The following is a 22,498-nucleotide window of genomic DNA, read 5'->3' as shown; positions in this document are numbered from 1 at the left end:
AAATATATTAAGTGTTCATCTGCTATTATTGTCAACAGTACTTTGTAGTCTGTATAGTTATTATGTACCCATCAAAAAGTTTATTTTCTTCTACTGGAAAAAAAAATCATTACACACTGCAATCATTAAAAAAGTAAAGTGCACATATAGTAGTTTACAGGAACAGTCATAGGGAGCTGATGCACTCATGCACCTGACTACCTGCCTCCAGTCTGGGGGTGGCCATTATACACTTATTAATTATTAATATCACTCCTCATATTTCTCCAGGAATGTTGACTGCTCTAACATAGGTGGAGTAGGGTCTTTCCATGGTTACTCCAGGGGTACAAAGGCATCTCAACCATTTGTGAATAAACAAACTGAAAATAGCAAAGTTACAGAACATAACCGGTCACTGCAACTCACGTACAAACAAACCATCGCAGCAATACTCTAGTCGTATCCTACAAAGGGGAGTGTCATTTGTTTAAAATTAATAAAGTTCATTGCCACTTCCACCCCTACTTTTTATTTCCAAACCCTGGCAATTCTACCAATGCAGTATCAGGAATGTTCAATGAAGACAATTAATGTATTCATGTATTTTTTGAGCTAGCCTCTAGCTCAAAAAAACAGCTGCAAATGGTTTTGAGGAAAATAAACCTTCACATAAGACAGTACTCAGGCTTGGCCCAGAATGTTCCTTTGAGGAAAGTAAAAAGTTTTTCAAAAGCTGCATTTTAGCAAATTATTTAATTGATACAATGGGCTCTATTTTAGCACCCGCTATCGGGTGCGTTCCTGGCGGGGGGGGCTCCGAAAATCGGAGAATCCCGGCGCGGTACCGGAGCCCGCCCCGAACCCGCGCACTTCCGGGTTCCCCGCTGACGCGCCGGCGTGCGCGCGCAGCCCCCGCTGGTGGGAATCCCGCAGGCAATTAAGCCAGCGGGATGCCACTTGACAGTATTTATTTAGGTATTTCAGGTCATTAACTGACCTGATTAAGGGACTATGTGGGATTTTAGAACAAAGTGGGACTGTTTTCCACACTGGGGGAAACACCCCCAGGTCAAATGGACGTGTTGCAGCTGTCAGCCTGTGGCAGCTGCAAAGGTCCATTTGACAGGTGATGGGGGAGACCCTCACCCATTGCAGGAGGCCACTCTGTCCCTGACAGTCAAAGTCACCAACCTGCACACTTACCCCGGGGTCCAGAGACATGTACCTACCTTGCGGACCCCCTCAGATGTACATCTTGTGGATGGGGGCCGCCGTAGCTGCAGTCATGACCTCCTCGGAGGGCGAACAGCATCACCAGCCTCACCAGCCTCGCCATCCACGCCGTCCACCTCTGATACGTGGAGCTCCACAACAGAGTGCTGTGACACATCCACCTGTACAGCAGGAGGGAGGGCTACCGCAGAGAGAGATGCGTCGCAGAGTGCACTACCCTCGCCACAGGGTCCACAGACCGAGGCTCAGCTTCCTGGACCTCTCTGAGCAGCAGTGCACATGGAGGCTCAGAGTCACTCGACATGTAGTTGTGGACATCTGCAGCCTCTTTCATGCCGAGCTGCTCCTGGCTGGCCCGAGCACCATCTTCTTACCTGTCACTGTCAAAGTCACCACTGCCCTCAACAACTTCTCCTCCGCATCCTTCCAGGGTGCAACCAGGGACATCGCCGATGTCTCTCAGTCGTCTGCGCAAAAGAGCCCTGCAAATACACCTACACCCACTCTGCAGTGACACAGTGGGTGGCATCAGTTGTGGGTCCTCATAGTGATCCTCAGGAGAGGGCATTATTGCACAAACCAGACAGGATTCGCGAAGACATGGCAGTAGCGGTGCCAATATAATATGTAATGTGAGTTGGTCAGAAATTCAATATAAGTAACACCCATGACAAACCCTCAAACACCCTTGTGCATCCCCTTCATGCTCACGACACGTTTGCCTTACGCTGCCTGCTGCACATTTGTGATGCATGCCCTGTGGCTGCAGCACAGGTAGTGGCAGGTTGAGTGAGGTTGGCCATGAAGGAGATGCACGAGAGGGTGAGTATGAGAGAGAGCCATGAGATTGTATGAGGATTGGGTTGAGTGGTAGTGGCGGGATGAGTACTGGCGAGGTGAGTAGGTGCAGGTAAGATGAGGATGAGGTTTGAGTGGGTATGAGGGGTGATGTGACAGAGTTGTGTTGGCAGTGCTGAAGGAGATATGGGGTGGGGGCAGTGATGTGGCAGACGGAGTGTAGGGGAAAGACTACGTGTACTCACTTTGGCTGACCTACTGAGGTCATTGGAGCGCCTCCTGCACTGTATGCAGGTGGGCGATATGTTGGTTGCGCTGGTGACCTCCTCTGCCACCGCGAGCCAGGCCTTCCTGGTGGCAGAGGCAGGCCGCTTCCTCCCGCCCGCCGGGAGGAAGATCTCTGTCCTCCCCCTCCTCCTCACCCCATGTATTGATACCTGGAATGAGACATCATTAAACTGGGAGCAGCCTTCCCCCTGGGCTGCTCCATGCTGTAATTTTTGCTATTTGTTGCAGCATCTGTCAGTGGAGGACTGCCCCTTTAAATAGAGCACCTCCAGCTGACAGATCGTACTGCGCATGCGCAGCCCGCCTGACGCGCAGATCAGCAGTGGGGAACCCGGAGGAGCAGGTAAGTGGATCCAATTAGTAGATTGGATCCTACAATCGCGCGGGAAACTGACTAATTTCACCTGGCGCGTTACCCACGCGCCCAATAGCCCCCCCGCCGAGAACCCGCAGCCCTGCTAACATCGGGCCCAATGTCTTTGGGGATAAACATTAAATAAAAACATCAGAAACCTTGATGCTTCAGAAACCATCAGCTCATCTCAAAACCTTTCTGTCTCAAGTTTCTCCACAACCAAGAATGGGTGATAAAAATTGGTTCTAACAGCCTTCAACTCTGCTCTCTGATTACTTCATACGGACAACTCCTACTTCTCATTTCATTCATACTTATTGATTCAATAATTAATAAATCTTCTGTCTCTTATCTATGAGTTTGGAGATTAAAAATCTGCAATAACAATGACTGATTTAAAACACTGCAGAGGTTCTATGTACATATTCAATCATATTGCTAAAATGATATTGTTGCATTGCTTAGTTCAAAGCAATGACACTCTGCACATCTCCATTTGGAAGCTATTCCCACACAGACTGATTAACTCCTGCTATGTGTCACTAATGGCAAGAATGTGTAGCTTACGTGTGAGGATTTACAATAGCTACAGCATGTGCAGCTGCTGAATGCCATGTACTAGAGTGGATCCTTTTACTGATGACAGTATGAGGCAAGCATGTCTTTATGTATTATTGTGCTAGTACACTGTGGTGTATATAATGGCTCAAAATAGTCATCAATTTTCACTTTATACATGTGAACATTCTAGCTTTTGTTCTAAATGTATCAATTTACAGAAATAGTAAAGATCAAATGCCCTCCTTCTGTGCTATAAACCTTTAATAGTTCTATCAAGGGATGGCATGAAACAGAAACTTTTCAACACTAAACGCCAACCCCACTTATCACTGGAATTAATTCTGCTGAGTTCGCTTATATAAAATGTGCAATGGCTATGATATGGGCTGACACAAAGTCATCACTGACAGGGTAATCCATTGGGCTTTGAAAAGAATCTCAGAAAATGGCAATTTTTCTCAGCTTTTTACTGAATGTTATTTTCACTGCTAGTTTTTGTCTACTTTTATATTTTGAGGATTTTGGCCAATAGATTTGGCTGACAGATTCTTAGTTGCTACAATTATAATTTAGAAAATGAGTATTCCAATAGAGATTTCTCTTGTTTTGAGTTCTTTGCAAAGGGGAGAAAAGGATGAAAGGAGGAATAGAGCACAGTTCAGACTACATCAGAAGCAGGCTACCCTTACCCATAAAGCCATAACTAAAAGCAGGGGCACACCTACCTTGTAGAAAACCTGTCTTCACAGACTCCATTTCACCAGGCAGACAGTGAATGAGTTGTGCCATCTCCTAGAATGTGATCTTCAGCCAATCTCCAGCAAAACCATAACATTGCCTGTGACTCTCATGGTCATAACTGCTCTAAACTTTTATGGTCTGATTCATTCCAAGCTGCCATAGGAGACATTAGCAATATCAGTCATTCTGCATTATCTAGCAGGTGACCGATACATTAGTGCCCGTGACAGAAAAATCAACTGATAATTTTGAGTTGAATTTTACCCATTGCAAGTTTGAATATCATGGCAAGAATTCTGGTCTCCCCAATCTATATTTGAAGCCAACATCTGAGTTCTTGGAATGGGCATGAGCAGGAAGCTTTGCAGATGGTATAACTAAACAACTAGATGGATTCTTTTATTTTCTTGTGTTTTTGATAGCACGGGTATGGCCTTACCATACAGCAGAATGACTACCTGTTGCTGCACCTTGATTTGTTCAAATGCTGCAAACAAAAATCAAAATCAAATCTGCCAACAGTGACAATTTTACAACCGGTAAAAAAGATGGGAAATCAAAGTCTTCCAACCCAGAGCAAAATGACTTACACATTACCAGGAGCATGGATTGTTTTTTATTTGGCAAGTACAATGAGTTATACGCAGTCTCTTAGGAGTGTTGAAAATCTGGTGTTCCTGTGCAAGGAGATACAAGTGAGAACTAGCTGGGTCCTTGTTGAAATCAAACAATCGAAAATAAACTCTGGGCTATTCTGCACATAAATAGGACTGTTCCTGTAAAAATTAGGGCCTCTGTAGCCATGTGATCACAATGTGCAGTACATCTCATGGGATCCAAGGTGAGGTAGCCAATTGGATACAAAATTGGCTTGACGACAGAAGACAGAGGGTGGTTGTAGAGGGTTGTTTTTCAAACTGGATGCCTGTGTCCGGCGGTGTGCCTCAGGGATCGGTGCTGGGTCCGCTGTTATTTGTTATTTATATTAATGATTTGGATGAGAATTTAGGAGGCATGGTTAGTAAGTTTGCAGATGACACCAAGATTGGTGGCATTGTGGACAGTGAAGAAGGTTATCTGGGATTGCAACGGGATCTTGATAAATTGGGCCAGTGGGCCGATGAATGGCAGATGGAGTTTAATTTAGATAAATGTGAGGTGATGCATTTTGGTAGATCGAATCGGGCCAGGACCTACTCCGTTAATGGTAGGGCATTGGGGAGAGTTATAGAACAAAGAGATCTAGGAGTACAGATTCATAGCTCCTTGAAAGTGGAGTCACAGGTGGATAGGGTGGTGAAGAAGGCATTCGGCATGCTTGGTTTCATTGGTCAGAACATTGAATGCAGGAGTTGGGATGTCTTGTTGAAGTTGTACAGGGCAATGGTGAGGCCACACTTGGAGTACTGTGTACAGTTCTGGTCACCCTATTATAGAAAGGATATTATTAAACTAGAAAGAGTGCAGAAAAGATTTACTAGGATGCTACCGGGACTTGATGGTTTGACTTACAGGGAGAGGTTAGACAGACTGGGACTTTTTTCCCTGGAGAGTAGGAGGTTAAGGGGTGATCTTATAGAAGTCTATAAAATAATGAGGGGCATAGATAAGGTAGATAGTCAAAATCTTTTCCCAAAGGTAGGGGAGTCTATAACGAGGGGACATAGATTTAAGGTGAGAGGGGAGAGATACAAAAGGGTCCAGAGGGGCAATTTTTTCACTCAAAGGGTGGTGAGTGTCTGGAACGAGCTGCCAGAGGCAGTAGTAGAGGCGGGTACAATTTTGTCTTTTAAAAAGCATTTGGACAGTTACCTGGGTAAGATGGGTATAGAGGGATATGGGCCAAGTGCAGGCAATTGGGACTAGCTTAGTGGTATAAACTGGGCGACATGGACATGTTGGGCCGAAGGGCCTGTTTCCATGTTGTAACTTCTATGATTCTATGATTCTATGATATCCAAATTACAGTGTGTCAGCTTCTGTCTTAAAGGATCTAAATCTTATAAGAGCTTTTTGCATTTTGGGAAATCCTTTTACAGTAATCTTCAGCGAGGGAGGTATGAGAGAATGGTTGTGGGAAATGAAATGTGTGCTAGTTATTAATCACTAGCACATTCCTTATTTCATTCAAGTTTAAGGAAACAGTCAACTGTAATCAGTGTGATATGATGGCATGTGGCATAATTAGTAGAATTTACAGCACAGAAGCAGGCCATTTGGCACAAGTGATCTATGTGGGCATTTATGCTCCACACGAGCCAACAGCATATATCAATATTATCATAGTATCTGCCGTTCATGTTGCGCACTTGCCTTGCATTGCTGACACACTGGAAAAAGGCTTTGCCATTGAAAACAGCCTACACTGTTTCAACTTGTTACAGTCTTACCACAAATTTAGAAACCACCCATGAAATGACATGGGTCCTTGAAGTGCAGCCAAGTAGCTTTCATTCCCATAGAACCAGACTGTGATCAAGCTAAACATCTAAGACCCACCCAAGCCCCAAGAAACACTCTGCATGTTTTCAGGTGTGGAAAAGGCCTCTGATTGGGAACAGGAAATGGGCATGTTGCTGCAAGGTTGAAAAGCCTGTTATGGGCTACAGAGGCAAGGATCCTGAAGTTTAAAATGAGTGAAACAAGTAAGCTTTTGTCTAAAAACATTTGGAAGGTGTGGAGTAGGCCACAGAGCAGCCCACTTCTCTGACAATGTGATTCTTTCCGAGGAAGTGAGGCTGTGTGCACCAGAGCCCCAAGAAGAGCAGCTCAGGAGGGGGGAGCAGGAATCGGTCACCTCCAGTGTTAATGCCCCTTCTACAACACCAAGCTCATGGAAACAGTGCATGAAAATCTTCAATGACCTTAGCAAGCGAGGTAAGAGAACCTACCATGACCGTACATTAATGCAGTATACAAAAACCTTGCAATTACCTTCCCCTCACACTGTCTTAAAATCTTTTAATGAATGCCCATGAGATAGAGAGGTGCCCTTTACACCCCAGCTTCCACCTGGAAATGTTTCTTTGCCCACATCCTTACAAGCACTCAGCCCAAATGAATCCTCCCAACTAATGTAGCTGATTATTACATGTAGATGTCATTACACCAACTAAAGGCTGCCTGCTGACACTTGGGTCTTAATGCACATCATCTTAACAATTGCAACTATTACATGTTTTGCATCTTTGCATTATATATTTTCCTTGTGTTCAGCATCAACGATCACTCCCACAAGTGATCCCTAACTCCCTACAAACTAGTGTAAGCCTTTACACAATAAATATCTGGATAACTGTAGCAAAACCAGGGGTCGAAAAGAAATTCCAGCTTACTGGATATACTGCGTGATCTCCTCAATTTCAGACAGCAGTAAACTAAATAACCTATCAAACTCTGGCTTAGCTATAAACTACAAAACTACTTTAATAACAATAAATAGTTAGGAACGCACAGGCAAACAGTCCTTTTATAATAATAAACAGAACATAGCTGTTCATCCTCAGATCATGCCTTCGGCACTAAAACTCACAGTGAAATTGGATCTGATAACATCTTTTAACAATGACTTTATGTGAAATCTCCTGCTTCTTTCCCTCTATGATGGTTTCTGAAGAACTGCTGAATTGGGACAAGTCTGTCCAACTCCTTTGAAGTTCCACCCAAATCAAAATAAATCAAATAAATTACTCAGGTGACTGCATCTGGTTGACAAGTTTCCATGGAGAGTCAAAGCTAAATTGGACTGAACCTTGTGGAAACTGTCTCTAAGATAATAATTTCATGGTTCTGCGTAATTCAATCGTCTACAAGTAAATTGCTAACTGGAAGGATATGCAAATGCACCTTCACCAAATAAACAAGATAGGGCATTGCCCACCCAATAACTGCAGGACAATCCAATCGGCACTTAGTTGTAACTTCCCCTTCGAACTCATAGAACAAAGCAATCTGGTAAACATGATTGCAAATTAAAGCAATTTAAAGATTGCAATATATTAATGTCACTCTGACACCAACATGATTGCAATTTAAATCAATTGAAAGATTGCAATATATTAATATCACTCTGACACCAACAACAGATATAGTTAGGCTGCCATGTATCAAGTAGACTGGGTTATTTTCTTTAGTGTACCTGCTTTTAAGCCCAAAGTACCATAACAAAAGAGCAGAACAAAAAAAACCACATCCTGTGGGAAAAAAACTGTGTTTTGTTTCAACTTGACATTTCTTTTACTCTTCTTGCAGGAGAAGGCAATCCATGTCAAGCATGGGAGATCAGTAACAGGTGGTGGACCGTAACCTGTAAACTGTGTGAAGCCTGCCATTCTGTAAAAATGCACAGCCCTCTCATGCTCCCATCAGCTGTTCATGAGGAAGCATATGAATTGTGTAGTTTGAATAAACAATACCCCCATGACTTCTATCACACATCTAAGCACAGCTGATTGGCTTATATTCATGATGTTCACAGTGGCAGCTTGAAACGACCCTGATGCATAAATGCTGAGTACGGTTGTGACTTGTCCAGAACTGGCAGCACTCAAGGCCTGTGGTGGAATTTAGTTGCATTTCTGATTGCAGCATGTGGCATAACTCTGTAAAAGCTCCCCTGGTGAATCCACTGCGGGCATTCTCCTCAGACAAATGTAGGTATGTGCACCTCTGCCTCTATATTCTGCTGTGACCATACCAGAACTGGGTGCAGCCTAACCTAACCAGCATCCCTCTGTTAGTTCTCTCTTCATCCAAAAAGTAGCGATATAGGGGAATTCCTGATGGAAAACCCATTGTGGCACTAGGAATAGGCTAAAGGCAGCACCACAAAGACTTTTCAAAGACCTCAAAGATCAGGAAAAAAAACCAAGAGAAAAGCTTCAGCAATACCCTGACAATATAGCAATCTCACTACTGGTCTCTTTAAACTAGTTTGTGTATGGACCCTAGTGTCTGGAAAACCTGATTGCCAAGTTTATATGGTCAGGTAAAGGAAGCAGTGTGAAATGGATGGAAATTATGGGAAATCATGTGAATGACATCATGACATCACTAAGCACTCACGCATGCATTTACTCACAAACCATTGTTAAGCATTCATATCATAATATTCCATAACATAATTTACAAGCTTTTATGTTTAAAACAACCAAATGCCACTTTGCGTTTCAACAGAAATTCATTACTAAGTGTTAGATCTGACCACAGAGGCTGACTTTTAACCTATCTTTACATATTTTGTAAAACATCAACTGCTCACAAGCCTTATCGTACTATGTGAATTTGTGTATTCACAATAATTTGAGCTGTCAGCTGCTTGTGGTCTTTAATGTGACAGTGTAAACAAAGGTGCAATCTCCAATCCCTATTCTCAAACTACCGTTGGCCCGCCCTCTGCTAATGTGGTTAGGGGTCAAAAATTGGGATTTGGGTTCAATCATTAAATTTAGTTCATTAGAGCTCGATCCTGATATTAACAGCTCTATACTGGTGCAGATGCCGACATCTGAATGGATTGATCAGCCTGCAAAGTAATTCCAACTATCAGACTGCCAGTGACAACAGACTAAATGATGCCATGAAGAACTGAGTGACCACCACAACACAAATTAGGTGAAATTGCATGTTGCGATGTTAGCATGCAAACATATTAAAGAGCTTGAGTAGTAACTTGGCTCAGAGGTAGCACTCTCACCTCTGAATCAGGTGGTTGTGGGTTGACAAACCAAACTGTAGGACTTCAACACAATCTAAGCTGACCCTCCAGTGCAGTACTGAGGGAGTGCTGCATTATCAGCAATGCTGTCTTTCAGATGAAATGTTAAATCTTGCCTGTTCAGGTAGACGTAAAAGATATTGGGCACTAAATTGAGCTGTGTAGCACCTGTTGTTTCGGCGCTACACAGCCTCTCCGACATCCAAGATGGCGTCTTGGATGCGCACGCACGTTTCCAGCGTGACGTGCGCCAGACGCCATCTTGGTATAGGAGTTAGCGCAGGCACAGATAACGAACTCTGGAATCATGTAAAGTAGGGAGAAAATGGCTTCAGTCAGTGTGCAACACTGATTTAAAGTGATAGAAACTATTTTGAGACTTAATGCTCAACTCAACACACAGTCTTAACCCCAACCATCTGAACATGTCTTAGAGTGCCTGGAGGACCCCCCTCCCACCACTGGCGTTATTTAAAGGGACCATGCAGGATTTACAGGTTAGTGGCTGGATTATTGCTTCTGGCTGCCGAGACATTTGTAACTGTTCTTGGAGGTCTCCTACACTTGAATACTAGGAATTGGGGACATAGCCTAACATTTAGAGCCAGGACGTGCAGGAGTGAAGTTAGAAAATGCTTCTACACGCAAAGGGTGGGAGACATTTGGAGCGCTCTTCTGCAGACAGCAATTGATGCAAGCTCACTTGCGAAAGTTAAATCTGAGATTGATAGATTTTTGTGAACCAAGGGTATTAAGGGATATGGGGCTAAGGTGGGTATATGGAGTTAGGTCACAGGTCCACCATGATCTCATTGAATGGCGGAACAGGCTCGAGGCACTAAATGCCACTGTCACTTGCTGCCTCCTGATATGCGCCACCTTCTCCTGCAAGAAAGCGGGACGTGTGTCTGGATGATGTGCCTGTCATGGTTGAATAGCTGCCAGTGTGTATGGCCTGTGAGATGTGGGTGGGCGGCTTTAAAGAGTGGTAATGTGTAAGGGTGAGAGGAAGCATCTGGTTGGAAGAGTTGAGTACTGATGGAAAGAGTTTGTTGGTATATGGGGGATGGGGGGGTGTAGTGTGTGGTGCAGTTGGTAGGAGACGCCACTTGACAGTTGACCTCACTCACCTTGACCACTCATGTCAAAGCATTGAACTTCTTCCTGCACTGCATCCATGTTCATGATGCTGTGCGCCTGGCATTGACTGTGTCCCCTGCTGCCTCCCACTGCCTTTTGGATATATGACTGGAGGGCCTCTTGCCCCCACCACACCCCCCACCCCCCACCCTAGATATAGGATGTCCCTCCTTCTGTCCACCTCTTGCACCAAGGTTTCTAATGCATCAGCAGAGAACCTTGGTGCACGCAATCTCGCAGGCCTGGTACCAACTCAGATCGGCAGATTGGAGGATGTGGGATTTAGCAGTGCACAACCTTTATTCAATTTTTTAACATAACTCATCAGTGTGTAAACATAGGGATGGGACCTGCATCTGTGTTTTACGTGTGCAATGTCTGATCTCTGTTCAGACTCCGTGCAGACAGTAGACTGTTATTTTCAGCAAATAACAGGTACCAGCTACCTTTAAGAGATTTCTAAGAAACATCCTCCCTTTAAGAGATTGAGCTCCCTGTGGTGGTGGAAAGTGCAAATTGCATTGATTCCACATGCAAGGCCTGGAATGGAACGCTGATTGCAGGTAAGTCCTCGGATGGGCTGAAACTTGTATCCTGCCTGCACAGGGGCCATTGGGCGTGGGGTAATAGCGCATCATGCTACCTACGCCCAAAAATGGCCCCATCCAATTTCTTCCCCCCATTAAGGTGTTTTTCTGAAGAAGAACAGGGAAGATGTCTTCATCAATACTCATCCCTCTAACAATACCACCAAAGCAGACTAACTGGTCACTGATCGCAATGATGTTTGTCGGGCCTAGCTGTGTGCAAAGTGGCTGCTGCATTTGCCTATAAAACAACAGTAAGTACACTTCAAAAGTAATTCATTAACAGTGAAATGCTTTGGGACATCCTGAGGTCACTATATAAATGCATGTTATTTCTTTGTTTTCTTTCCTGTATAAAATTCCTCTCTCTGATATTTTAACACAGGTGCTAAACTGTTTTAACTTCATGACATCATTAGAATCAACCAAGTTTTTATCTAGACTGCTACATTACTTCTTATAGCATACATCCAAATTTTTCTAACAAGCCTCTTGTGAGACATCTTATCGAACACCTGCTGAAAATCTATATTCCCATCTACTGAATTCCCTTATCCATCCATGTGGTCACTTCTTCAAAAAACTTTGTCAGATTTGTCAAACACATCTTGCATCTAACAAATCTATGCTGACTGTCTTTGATTAACCCATCCATTTTTAAATGCTCACTGATTTTATCTCAAATTATTAATTATAAGAGTTTGCCCACAACTGACATTAGACTTTTCTCGCTTCTTGAACAAAGGTGTTACATTAGCTACTCTCCATTTCCAATGACATAATTTGTATATTTAAGGAGAATTGAAAAATTTGGCCAAGACCTCTTCTATTTTATCGCTCACATCTTTCAACAGCCCAAGGTACATGGGTCAGGGCCCACCTTAAGTTCTGCTGTTTTTTCAGAACCAATTACTTTTTTACAGTTATCTCTGACAATTGTCCATATCCTCCTTTCTTATACCCATGTACTCACTTCCACCATCATGCATAAAAACTGATGCAAAGCATTTATTTAATATCTCTGCCATACTTTCATTCTATACAATTCGACTCCCTCCTTCATTCCTGAGTGGTCCTATGTCATACATCTCATCAAAAATCCTCCATTCAAACTATGTAACATACAATGGACATTTTGAAGTACTGCTCTCTTTATATTCCTGGAATTACTTGGCTCTGGTGTCTTCGCATTTAAACTAATTTATCTATTTACTGAAGAAGCCACTGGAAACTGTAAATTGACCTACAGTTGCTGACAGGGCAAAGAATGTTGGCATTGCAGTTTTAAAGATCAAGATATAGGTAACTAGGGAAAGGCGCTACTTTTCAAAATACAATGAGTATTCTTAATTTAGTCGCATAAAGTACTTGCATAGAATTATGATTTCATTACCTTGTCTACAGAATCAGCTCTGTTCTCCCACAGACTGCGTTTGTTGGCCACATCCCCTGGTCTGATATCCTGGAAACACAAATAAACATCTTTCATCTTTAGGTACCAGTTCACAACGATATTCTAGTACTCTGTTTTTGTGGTTACAGCACAAACTATGTACAAACTGTAGTTCATGAATAAATCAGAAAAAAATGTATCACATTTGATGTGTTGTGTTTGGAAATTATTGTAAATAATATACTGGGCATAAAATCTTTGCCCAATAATGGTTTTCCTTCTGTAAAGTTTTATAGTTTCAGATTCTAATTAGTCGTTTCAACTGTGAAGTGTGTCTACTAAAGTAATTTTGCATTAAATTGAAAGTTCTGTGTTTCTCTCCGGCATTTCAGCATACTTCTCACACTTTTGTTTTGCAAGTCATTATCTCACGGTTTCGGTTACATCTTTACTGAATTTGTAATGCTCCCAGACCTCCACCAACAACAACTTGTATTTATAAAGTACCTTTAATGTACAAAGCATCTGAAGACAATTTGTTGAGAAATACTAAGAGGAACAGATATCAAGCCATAACAGAAAAGTTAGTAAAGGTGACTGAAGGATAGGTTGAAAAGATGGGTTTTGAGAAGACCTTTAAAGGAAGAAATTCTTTAAAGGGCTTGGGTGGGAATTTTAGAGAGGAGGGCTAAGGTGACTGAAAGTTTTGCTTCCAATGATGGGGCGAAAGGAAGAGGGAAACACAGGAAGCCAGAGTTGGAGGATCAAAGGATGTGGGAGTGAAAGTAAGGCCGTAAGAGGTTGCAGAGATTGGGTGCACTGAGGCCATGGAGAGATTTGAAAACAAGGATGAGGATTTTATTTTGGATGTGTTGAGGGTCAGGAAACCAATGTAAGTCATTGAGAATGGGATTCTTGGATTAGTGGAACTTACTGCAGATCAGGATGCAGCAGCTGTATTTTGGACAAGTTGGAGTGTAGATAATGAAAGGCCAGCAAGAAGAGCTTTGAATTAATCAAGTCTAGAGGTGACAAAGGGGGTGGTAAAGGTTTCAGCGGTGGGGAGCTAGGTAAAGATGGAGGTGGGCAATATTGCAGATTTGGAAGTAAGCGGGCTTGGTGATAGAGAAGATGTCGCATATAAGAACATAAGAAATAAGAGCAGGAGTAGGCCATATGGTCCCTTGAGCCTGCTCCACCGTTCAATAAGATTATGGATGATCTTCTATCTCGACTCCACTTTCCTACCCAAACCCCATATCCCTTAATTCCCTTAGTGTTGAAAAATTTATCGATCTCAATCTTGAATATACTTAATGACTGAGTGTCTACAGCCCTCTGGGGTAGAGAATTCCAAAGATTCACAACCCTCTGAGTGAAGAAATGTTTCCTCATCTCGGTCCTAATGGCCGACCCCTTATTCTGAGACTATGCCCCCTTGTTCTAGACTCTCCAGCCAGGGGAAACAGCCTCTCAGCATCTACCCTGAAAAGCCCTCTAAGAATTTTATACATTTCAATGAGGTCACTTCACATTCTTCTAAACTCCAGAGAATATAGGCCCATTTTACTCAATCTCTCAATGTGATGTTCAGCTCAGGATAAAACACAACACCAATGTTGCGCATGGTTTTGTTCAGTCCGAGTGAATGCCCAGGGGAAGGGATAGTATCTGTGGCAAAGGAGTTGAGTTTGTGGCAGGCATCAAAAGCAATGGTATCAGTCTTTCCAATGTTCAGCTGAAGGAAATTGTGACTCAACCAAGTCTTGGGAGGTGTGATTTTAAACCCCAAGGACAGGTGGGTTGGGGGTAGGTGGGAGTTGAAAATAGTTGTTTTTTGGGTTGCGACCGCAACCCAGCTTTGTTTCTGGGTTTAACGTCGACGTGTAAAAGTACAGGCTTCCCACTGGGAATGCAAAGTCCGAAAAATTTTGCAGTTGTGACTTAAAAAAACAACTATTTTCAACTCCACCCACCCCCAACCCACCCGGTCTTCGGGTTTAAAATCACTAGTGATTTCCTTTAATAGGGCAGTGAAAATATTCTTTCTTAAAAGTCACAGTTTCTTCATTTCTCTGGCAAGTCTTACTGACAGCTACCACTTCTTACCCTTTGATGGCTTTATCTTTTAGACTTTCTTCATCTAGCCAGTCTGACAACATGGGGTCAAGGGTTGAGAAAAGTGGTGGAGTGGTAGAGATTGGTGTCATCAGTACACAAAAGGGAAGATTACCCCAAGCCTGCGGATGATATTGCCAAAGGGCAGCATATAGATAAGGAAGAGGAAGGAGGTAAAGATAAATCCGGAGGAGTCTCGAGAGGTGACGGTGCAGAGGAGCAAAGAGAAGCAATTGCTGGTTTGCATTTGCTTTGTCCAGATATTAGGAGTAGAACCACACAAGGGCAGTCATAGGAAGCTGTACGACAGAGAGGCAGTGGAGAAGGATATCATGGTCAATGATGTCAAATGCTGTAGAAATGGTGAGGAGGATATCATGGTCAATGATGTCAAATGCTGTAGAAATGGTGAGGAGTCATAGAGAAAGCATTCGGCATAGATTGAAAGAATGAACTTGCATTTATATAGACCTTTCACAAAACTCAGGATGTCCCAAAATACTTCACAGCTAATTAAGTACTTTTGAAGTGTTGTAATGTTTTGAAGTGTTGTAGTCACTGTTGTAATGCAGACAAACACAGCAGCCAATTTGGACACAGCAAAGTCCCACAAACAGCAATGGTCATAGTTACAGAGGATGTTGTTCATGACTTTGACTAAGGTTGTTTCAGTGCTGTGAAATAGCAAAACCCAGACTGCAGGAAGTCAAACAGGGAGTTTCAGGAGAAATAGGCACAGAGCTGAGAGGTGATGGACAAATTCAAGGACCTTAAAGAGTGTTAGTTAACCTCCTTCCTTATATGGTTCACACCAAAAGAGAGGAGAACAAGTTTAGAGAGGACAGATGCGTCAAGTTGGGTTTTTTGAGTAGGGAGGTGGTGAACGTGGTTCTGAAAGGAAGAGGGCCGGTGTCAGAGAAAAAGAACTCATTAACAATGTTGGCTACCATTGAGGCAGAAATGTAGCTGAGTGGAGGGAGGAAGAGGATTAAGGGAATGTCTGTGCTCAGTCTTCATATTCAGTTGACAAAAGTGTGTGAGAACTCAGGGTGGCACAGTGGCACCATGCAATGGTGCCCCAAAGTGTTGTGCTATATAGTGCGAAGTTGAGGGTCCTCAGACATGAGTTCCAGGACTTAAACAAAATATTACAAAGAGATGTACGAAAGAGGAAACCATGTTTCATGGAGACAGCTTTAGTGGTGGAGGAGATGTGACAGTTGTACTTGAAGTCAGAGGAGATAGTGAGACCAAGAATGTTGATAGATGAAGAAAGTCTAAAAGGTAAAGCCATCAAAGGGTAAGAAGTGGTAGCTGTCAGTAAGACTTGCCAGAGAAATGAAGAAACTATGACTTTTAAGATAGAATATTTTCACTGCCCTATTAAAGGAAATGGAGAACAAAATGGAGTAATTCAGCCACTGCACTGCAAGCATATGAGCATGGGGGAATCTTAAGAAAGAACTTGCAATTATATAGCATCAGGATCATCAGGACATCCCAAAGCATTTCACAGCCAATTAATTACTTTTGAAATATAGTTACTATTGTGCTCAATTTCTGGAGCGGGGCTGAAAGCTACAGTGTCCTGATTTATAAGGGAGAATGTTACTACTGATACTTAAGAGGGAAGGAATAGCAGAAAATATTTGCGAGTAGAAAATGTTCTGTAGCAGAACAGTCAGATAGTTCCAGGAGTGAACATTAGAATCCCAAATAAAAGGCATAAGTTCAAACCCAACCCCAGCTTCCTTATTGCTCTGGTTTCACCAGTTCTTGTGTAGCCTGCTGGAGGAACACTTCATAGTAACAGAGGACTTAACCTGAAAATGGACAAAAATGAGGGGGAAGGAATCCATCAGGATTAATCTCACACATGCATCTCCTGTCAGCTAATCACAGAGCAGCACTGAGAGAAGTTTATGGTCTACACTGTCTTACCCACCTAATGGAAGGGGGAAGCTTTGATGTATTTTAAATGTTATTATTAAGAGAAAATAGGCCTAAAACATTTGAAGTTACTGAAATATGTAAAAAAGATGATGAAATTGTAACATAACAGCAATAATAAGTAGAGTACTTATTGGATCTTTGTTAAACATCTCACACATCTTAAATAACCATTAAAATAACTGAATTAGTCCACACTCTAATTATTAATGATAACAAATTGCTTGATTGTGATGCCTTCTTTGATTCACCTTTGTTACCTTATCCACGGAATCTGTTTTGATCTCCCATTGATTGTGTTTGGTTGCTCCATCCTTCAGCTTTATCCCTTCAGGATGTTGGTTTTCTCAATTCTCCAAAATCTTTAGTTTTATCTTCTTGCTTCTTCTTCCCTCAGCTTTTCTCTTCTCACGTGTTTGTTCTTTCATCTATTGGCTTTTCTCTCTCTATCTCCAATCTATCCCAGTCTCTTCTAATCTGTCTTTCTCTGTCTTGGCTTGACATTCACCACTTTGGTTTGAACCTCAGGCAGTACTAATACTCATATTAATGCTGTAATTGTTTGTATCGCACTATAGAGCAAAGTTGATGGACATTTTGGGCACCTGCAGTGAATCTGATTTCCCAAAATTATGTCAGAGTCTCCATGCAAATGGTATCAAAATCTTTCTTTCTTTCTAAAGCCAAAATGCAAGGAATCCACTGGACATCAATGGTTTTGGAACCCCATACTTAGAATATTGCTTTAAATCAAGGACAAAATATGGAATTTCTATTGCTCTGCATCATTTACATCAAAAATGTTAAAATGGAGAAAATAATGAACAGCCTCAGATCACTACCTTACATCCAAGAGCTTTTCTGGATTCTTGAGCTCTACTGACCCATTTGTTGATGCGAACCGCAACCCTCACATAAAGGCCTATTGTGTCCTATCATTACAGATAATGATAATAATTAGATGCAATGATACAGTTAATGCATCCTATAAGAAGCTGCTTAGTGTGATCACTGATATCTGGAACCGTTCAGGTTAGTGTGATCCTTTTCAAAAGAACCATTTTCTTACTTGTATGAAAGGCAAGTTTAATGTGATCGCATCTCCTCGCGAATTTGGCCAGAGTGATCAGCCCATGAGTGGAAAAGATAGTATGAATCATAATTCTAAAACAAACAAAATGAAAGAGAATAGAGTAATCATCAGAAATTATGCTTTAGGCACTCCAATTAAAAGAAAAACTAAAAGATATGAAGTAATTAAATCAGGAGAGAGAAATAAGAAATGTGTGAGAAAAACAACATTAGAGCAGAAGGACAGGCTAGGGTGTGTGGCCCAAATAAGCAGGCTTTATACAAACACACAGAGTATAATGAACAAATTGATTGAATTACAGGCGCAAGTTTAACTTAGAGGGTACGACATGGTAGCCATTACTGAGACATAGCTGCAAGACGGTCAGGACTAGGAACTGAATATACCAGGTTATAAGGTCTACAGGAAGGATAAGGAAACTGGTAGAGGGGGAAGAGTAGCCTTAGTGATTAAGGATGAAATTACTTCAATGATAAGAGAGGATATAACAAGAGGTAAGCAGGCAGTGGAGACTTTATGGGTAGAATTAAGAAATAGAAAAGGATTTTAGACTGTAGTGTGAATTGTGCATAGATCCCCTGGTAGCAGCTGTGAAGTAGCAGAATGTATATAATGCAGAGATTAGACAAGTATGTAGCAAAGGCAGCGTGTTTTTAATGGGGGATTTTAAATTTCATATAGATTGGGATAAGCAGACGAGCTCATGTCAGAAAGGTAGCGAATTTCTTGTGTGTGTTCAGGACAGCTTTCTGCAACAAAATGTCCTAGAACTAACAAGGGGGCAGGCCATATTAGATTTAATAATGAGTAATGAGCCAGATTTAGTTAACAGTCTAATGATACGTGAACATTTATCTAATAACAATCATAATATGATCGAGTTCAACGTTGTATTGAAAGGGAGAAACCCATAACAGCTATTAAATAATAGCACAGATCCTGGCGATTGGGAGAGATACAAAGAACAGCAAAGGGTGACAAAACAGATTGTAAAAGCTACAAAAATGGAGTATGAAAAGAAACTTGCAAGGGATATCAAAATCAACGCAAAAAAATTTTACAATTATATTAGGAAAAAGAGAGTGGTCAAGAGCAATGTGAGCCCCTTAAAAACTGAAAATGGTGATATTGTGAATGAATATATGGAAATGGCGGACTTGTTAAATAATTACTTTGCATCAGTATTTACAGCAGAGGAAGAGAATAGCGTGCCGGACACCCCAACGAAACTAATTTTGAATCAGGGACGGGACTCACCATAATTAATGTAAGCAAATTAACAGTAATGAAGAAAATAATGGCACTAAAGAGTGACAAATCTCCAGGACCAGATGGTTTCCATCCCAGGGTTTTAAAGGAAGTAGGTGAGAACATTGCAGATGCCCTAACTATAATCTTCAAAGGTCTCTCGATTCAGGAACTGTTCCTTTAGATTGGAAAATTGCACATGTCGCTCCACTATTTAAGAAAGGTGAGAGAGGGAAACATGGGAATTATAGACCAATTAGCCTAACATCTGTTGTTGGGAAATTACTAGAGTCTATAATTAAGGATCGTGTGATTGAACACTTTGAAAATTTTCAGCTGATCAGAGAGAGCCAGCATGGATTTGTAAAGGGTAGATCATGCCTGACGAACCCAATTGAATTTTTTGAAGAGGTGACTAAAGTAGTGGTCAGGGGAATGTCTATGGATGTTGTTTATATAGACTTCCAGAAGGCATTCGATAAAGTCCCTCATAAGAGACTGTTAGCTAAAGTTGAAGCTCATGGAATTGAGGGCAAATTATTGACCTGAATTGGCTGAGCGGCAGGAGACAGAGAGGAGGGATTATGGGCAAGTACTGAAATTGGCAGGGATCTGTGTTGGGGCCTCAAATATTCACTGTATTTATTAACGATTTAGATGACAGGATAGAGAGCCACATATGCAAGTTTGCCAATGACACAAAGATAGGCAGCATTGTAAGCATTGTAGATAGAAGCATAGTATTATGGAGAGATATTAATAGATTAAGTGAATGGGCAAAACTGTGGCAAATGGATTTCAATGTAGGCAAGTATGAGGTCATCCACTTTGGACCTAAAAAGGATAGATCAGAGTACTTTCTAAATGGTGAAAAGTTCAAAACTGTGGAGGTCCAAAGAGATTTTGGGGTCCTCGTACATAGATCATTATAATGTCATGGACAGCTACATAAGTTAATCAAAAAGGCTAATGGAATGCTGCCCTTTATATCTAGAGGACTAGAATACAAGGGGGTAGAAGTTATGCTACAGCTATACAAAGCCGCAGTTAGACCACAACTAGAGTATTGTGTTCAGTTCTGGGCACTGCACCTTAGGAAGGATATATTGGCCTTGGAGGGAGTGCAGTGTATATTTACTAGAATGATACCTGGACTCCAAGGGTTAAATTACGCGGAGAGATTACACAAACTCGCGTTGTATTGCCTGGAATCTAGAAGATTAAGGGGTAATTTGATTGAAGTTTTCAAGATATTAAGGGAAATGATAGGGTAGGCAGAGAGAAATTATTTCTGCTGGGTTGGGAAGTCTAGGACTAGGAGACATAGTCTAAAAATTGGAGTCAGGACTTTCAGGAGTGAAGTTAGGAAACACTTCTACTCGCAAAGGGTGGTAGAAGTTTGGAACTTTCTTCCGCTTATGGCAGTTGATGCTAGCTCAATTGTTAATTTTAAATCTGAGATTGATAGATTTTTGTTTACCAAAGGTAGTAAGGGATATAGGGCTAAGACGGGTATATGGAGTTAGGTCACAGATCAGCCCTGATCTCATTGAATGGCAAAACAGGCTCGAGGGGCTAAATGGCCTAATCCTGTTCCTGTGTTCCTATGGCTACTCAACTTCGGATATGCATGAGGATTTTACACAAATACTTGTAACAGAAATAAAGTTTAATAATGAAAAGAAACAATAAGAGAGACAATTAAAATATGTGGTACTACAGTTATATCACACTGAATGGAAATCAATTTACATTTCTGGCGTTGTATCTGTTATTTTTCACAAGTGGCCATTTTTTTAGTTTTATTAACTGGTGTTGTGATCAAATCAAGAGTTCCTGAGGGTGATCAAACTAAGTGGCTTCAACCATCATTCCACTTCTGAGCCTATCTTCCAGCTACACTTCATGCTCTTTGCTTTACTTCACAAAAATTCATATTTCAGTGATGCAGATCTATACCTGTGTAGCGTGACATGCAACATGCTGTGACATCATTCTCTGTTTAAACTATCAAATAGTGACTAGCATTATTGGTGAATACTGTGAGGTAGGGTACCCAGAATTGTCAAAATATCTGTTTAGATTAACTTAATTATAGATTCAAGTTCGACTACTAAAAAGGTGAGCAGCTCAGATATGTTTGCACAGATACTATTAAAGAAATTACCATAGTAATGTAATAATATACACTAAGACTTGCAGTAATCATAGAATCATAGAAAATTTACGGCACAGAAGGAGGCCATTCAGCCCATCGCGTCCGCACCGGCCAAAAATGAGCCACCAGCCTAATCCCACTTTCCAGCACTTGGCGCATAGCTTTGTAGGTCATGGCACTTCAGGTGCACATCCAGCTACTTTTTAAATGAGTTGAGGGTTTATGCCTCTACCACCCTCTCAGGCAGTGAGTTCCAGACTCTCACCACCCTCTGGGTGAAAAACTTTTTCCTCAGCTCCCCTCTAATCCTTCTACCAATCACTTTAAATCTATGCCCCCTGGTTATTGACCTCTCTACTAAGGGAAATAGGTCCATCCTATCCACTGTCCCTAGGCCCCTCATAATTTTATATACCTCAATTAAATCACCCCTCGGCCCCCTCTGTTCCAAAGAAAGCAACCCCAGCCTATCCAATCTTTCCTCATATCTAAAATTCTCCAGTCCTGGCAACATCCTCGGAAATCTCCTCTGTACCATCTCTAGTGCAATTATATCCTTCCTGTAATGCGGTGACCAGACTTGTACACAGTACTCAAGCTGTTGTTTTATACAGTTCCAGCATAACCTCCCTGCTCTTATATTCTATGCCTCGGCTAATAAAGGAAAGTATTCCATATGCCATCTTAACCACCTTATCTACCAGTCCTGTCCACCTTCAGGGATCTGTGGACATGCACTCTAAGGTCCCTCACTTCCTCTACACTTTTCAGTATCCTCCCATTTATTGTGTACTCCCTTGCCTTGTTTGACCTCCCCAAATGCATTACCTCGCACTTCTCTGGATTGAATTCCATTTGCCACTTTTCTGCCCACCTGACCAGTCCATTGATATCTTCCTGCAGTCTACAGCTTTCCTCCTCACTATCAACCACATGGACAATTTGTGTATCATCTGCAAATTTCTTAATCATGCCCCCTACATTTAAGTCCAAGTCATTAATATATATCACAAAAAGCAAGGATACTAGTACTGAGCCCTGCGGAACTCCACTGGAAACAGTCTTCCAGTCATATAAACACCCATCGACCATTACCTTTTGCTTTACTGAGCCAATTTTGGATCCAACTTGCCACTC

The 22,498-nt window shown here is 41.9% G+C and overlaps 1 protein-coding gene across 12 annotated transcripts in view; it reads right to left on the bottom strand.

Moving 5' to 3' along the window:
* Nucleotides 1-22,498, bottom strand: part of LOC137344683 (ladinin-1-like) — a 98,374-nt gene that overhangs the window by 7,581 nt on the left and 68,295 nt on the right. For 8 of the 12 annotated variants that reach the window (XM_068007809.1, XM_068007812.1, XM_068007813.1 and 5 more), the window contains 2 exons: nucleotides 17,705-17,794; nucleotides 12,795-12,863 (listed from right to left, as the gene is read on the bottom strand). In XM_068007809.1, the coding sequence (XP_067863910.1) occupies nucleotides 12,795-12,863; nucleotides 17,705-17,794 (159 nt within the window). The remainder of the gene's footprint in view (nucleotides 1-12,794; nucleotides 12,864-17,704; nucleotides 17,795-22,498) is intronic. The other 4 variants (XM_068007819.1, XM_068007816.1, XM_068007820.1 and 1 more) reach the window with 1 other exon arrangement.

The sequence above is a fragment of the Heptranchias perlo genome, chromosome 27 (assembly GCF_035084215.1).
Source record: "Heptranchias perlo isolate sHepPer1 chromosome 27, sHepPer1.hap1, whole genome shotgun sequence".
NCBI classification, from domain to species: Eukaryota; Metazoa; Chordata; class Chondrichthyes; order Hexanchiformes; family Hexanchidae; genus Heptranchias; species Heptranchias perlo.
The sequence above is the reverse complement of the archived record's forward strand: the minus strand, read 5'-3'. Positions and strand labels throughout refer to the sequence as shown.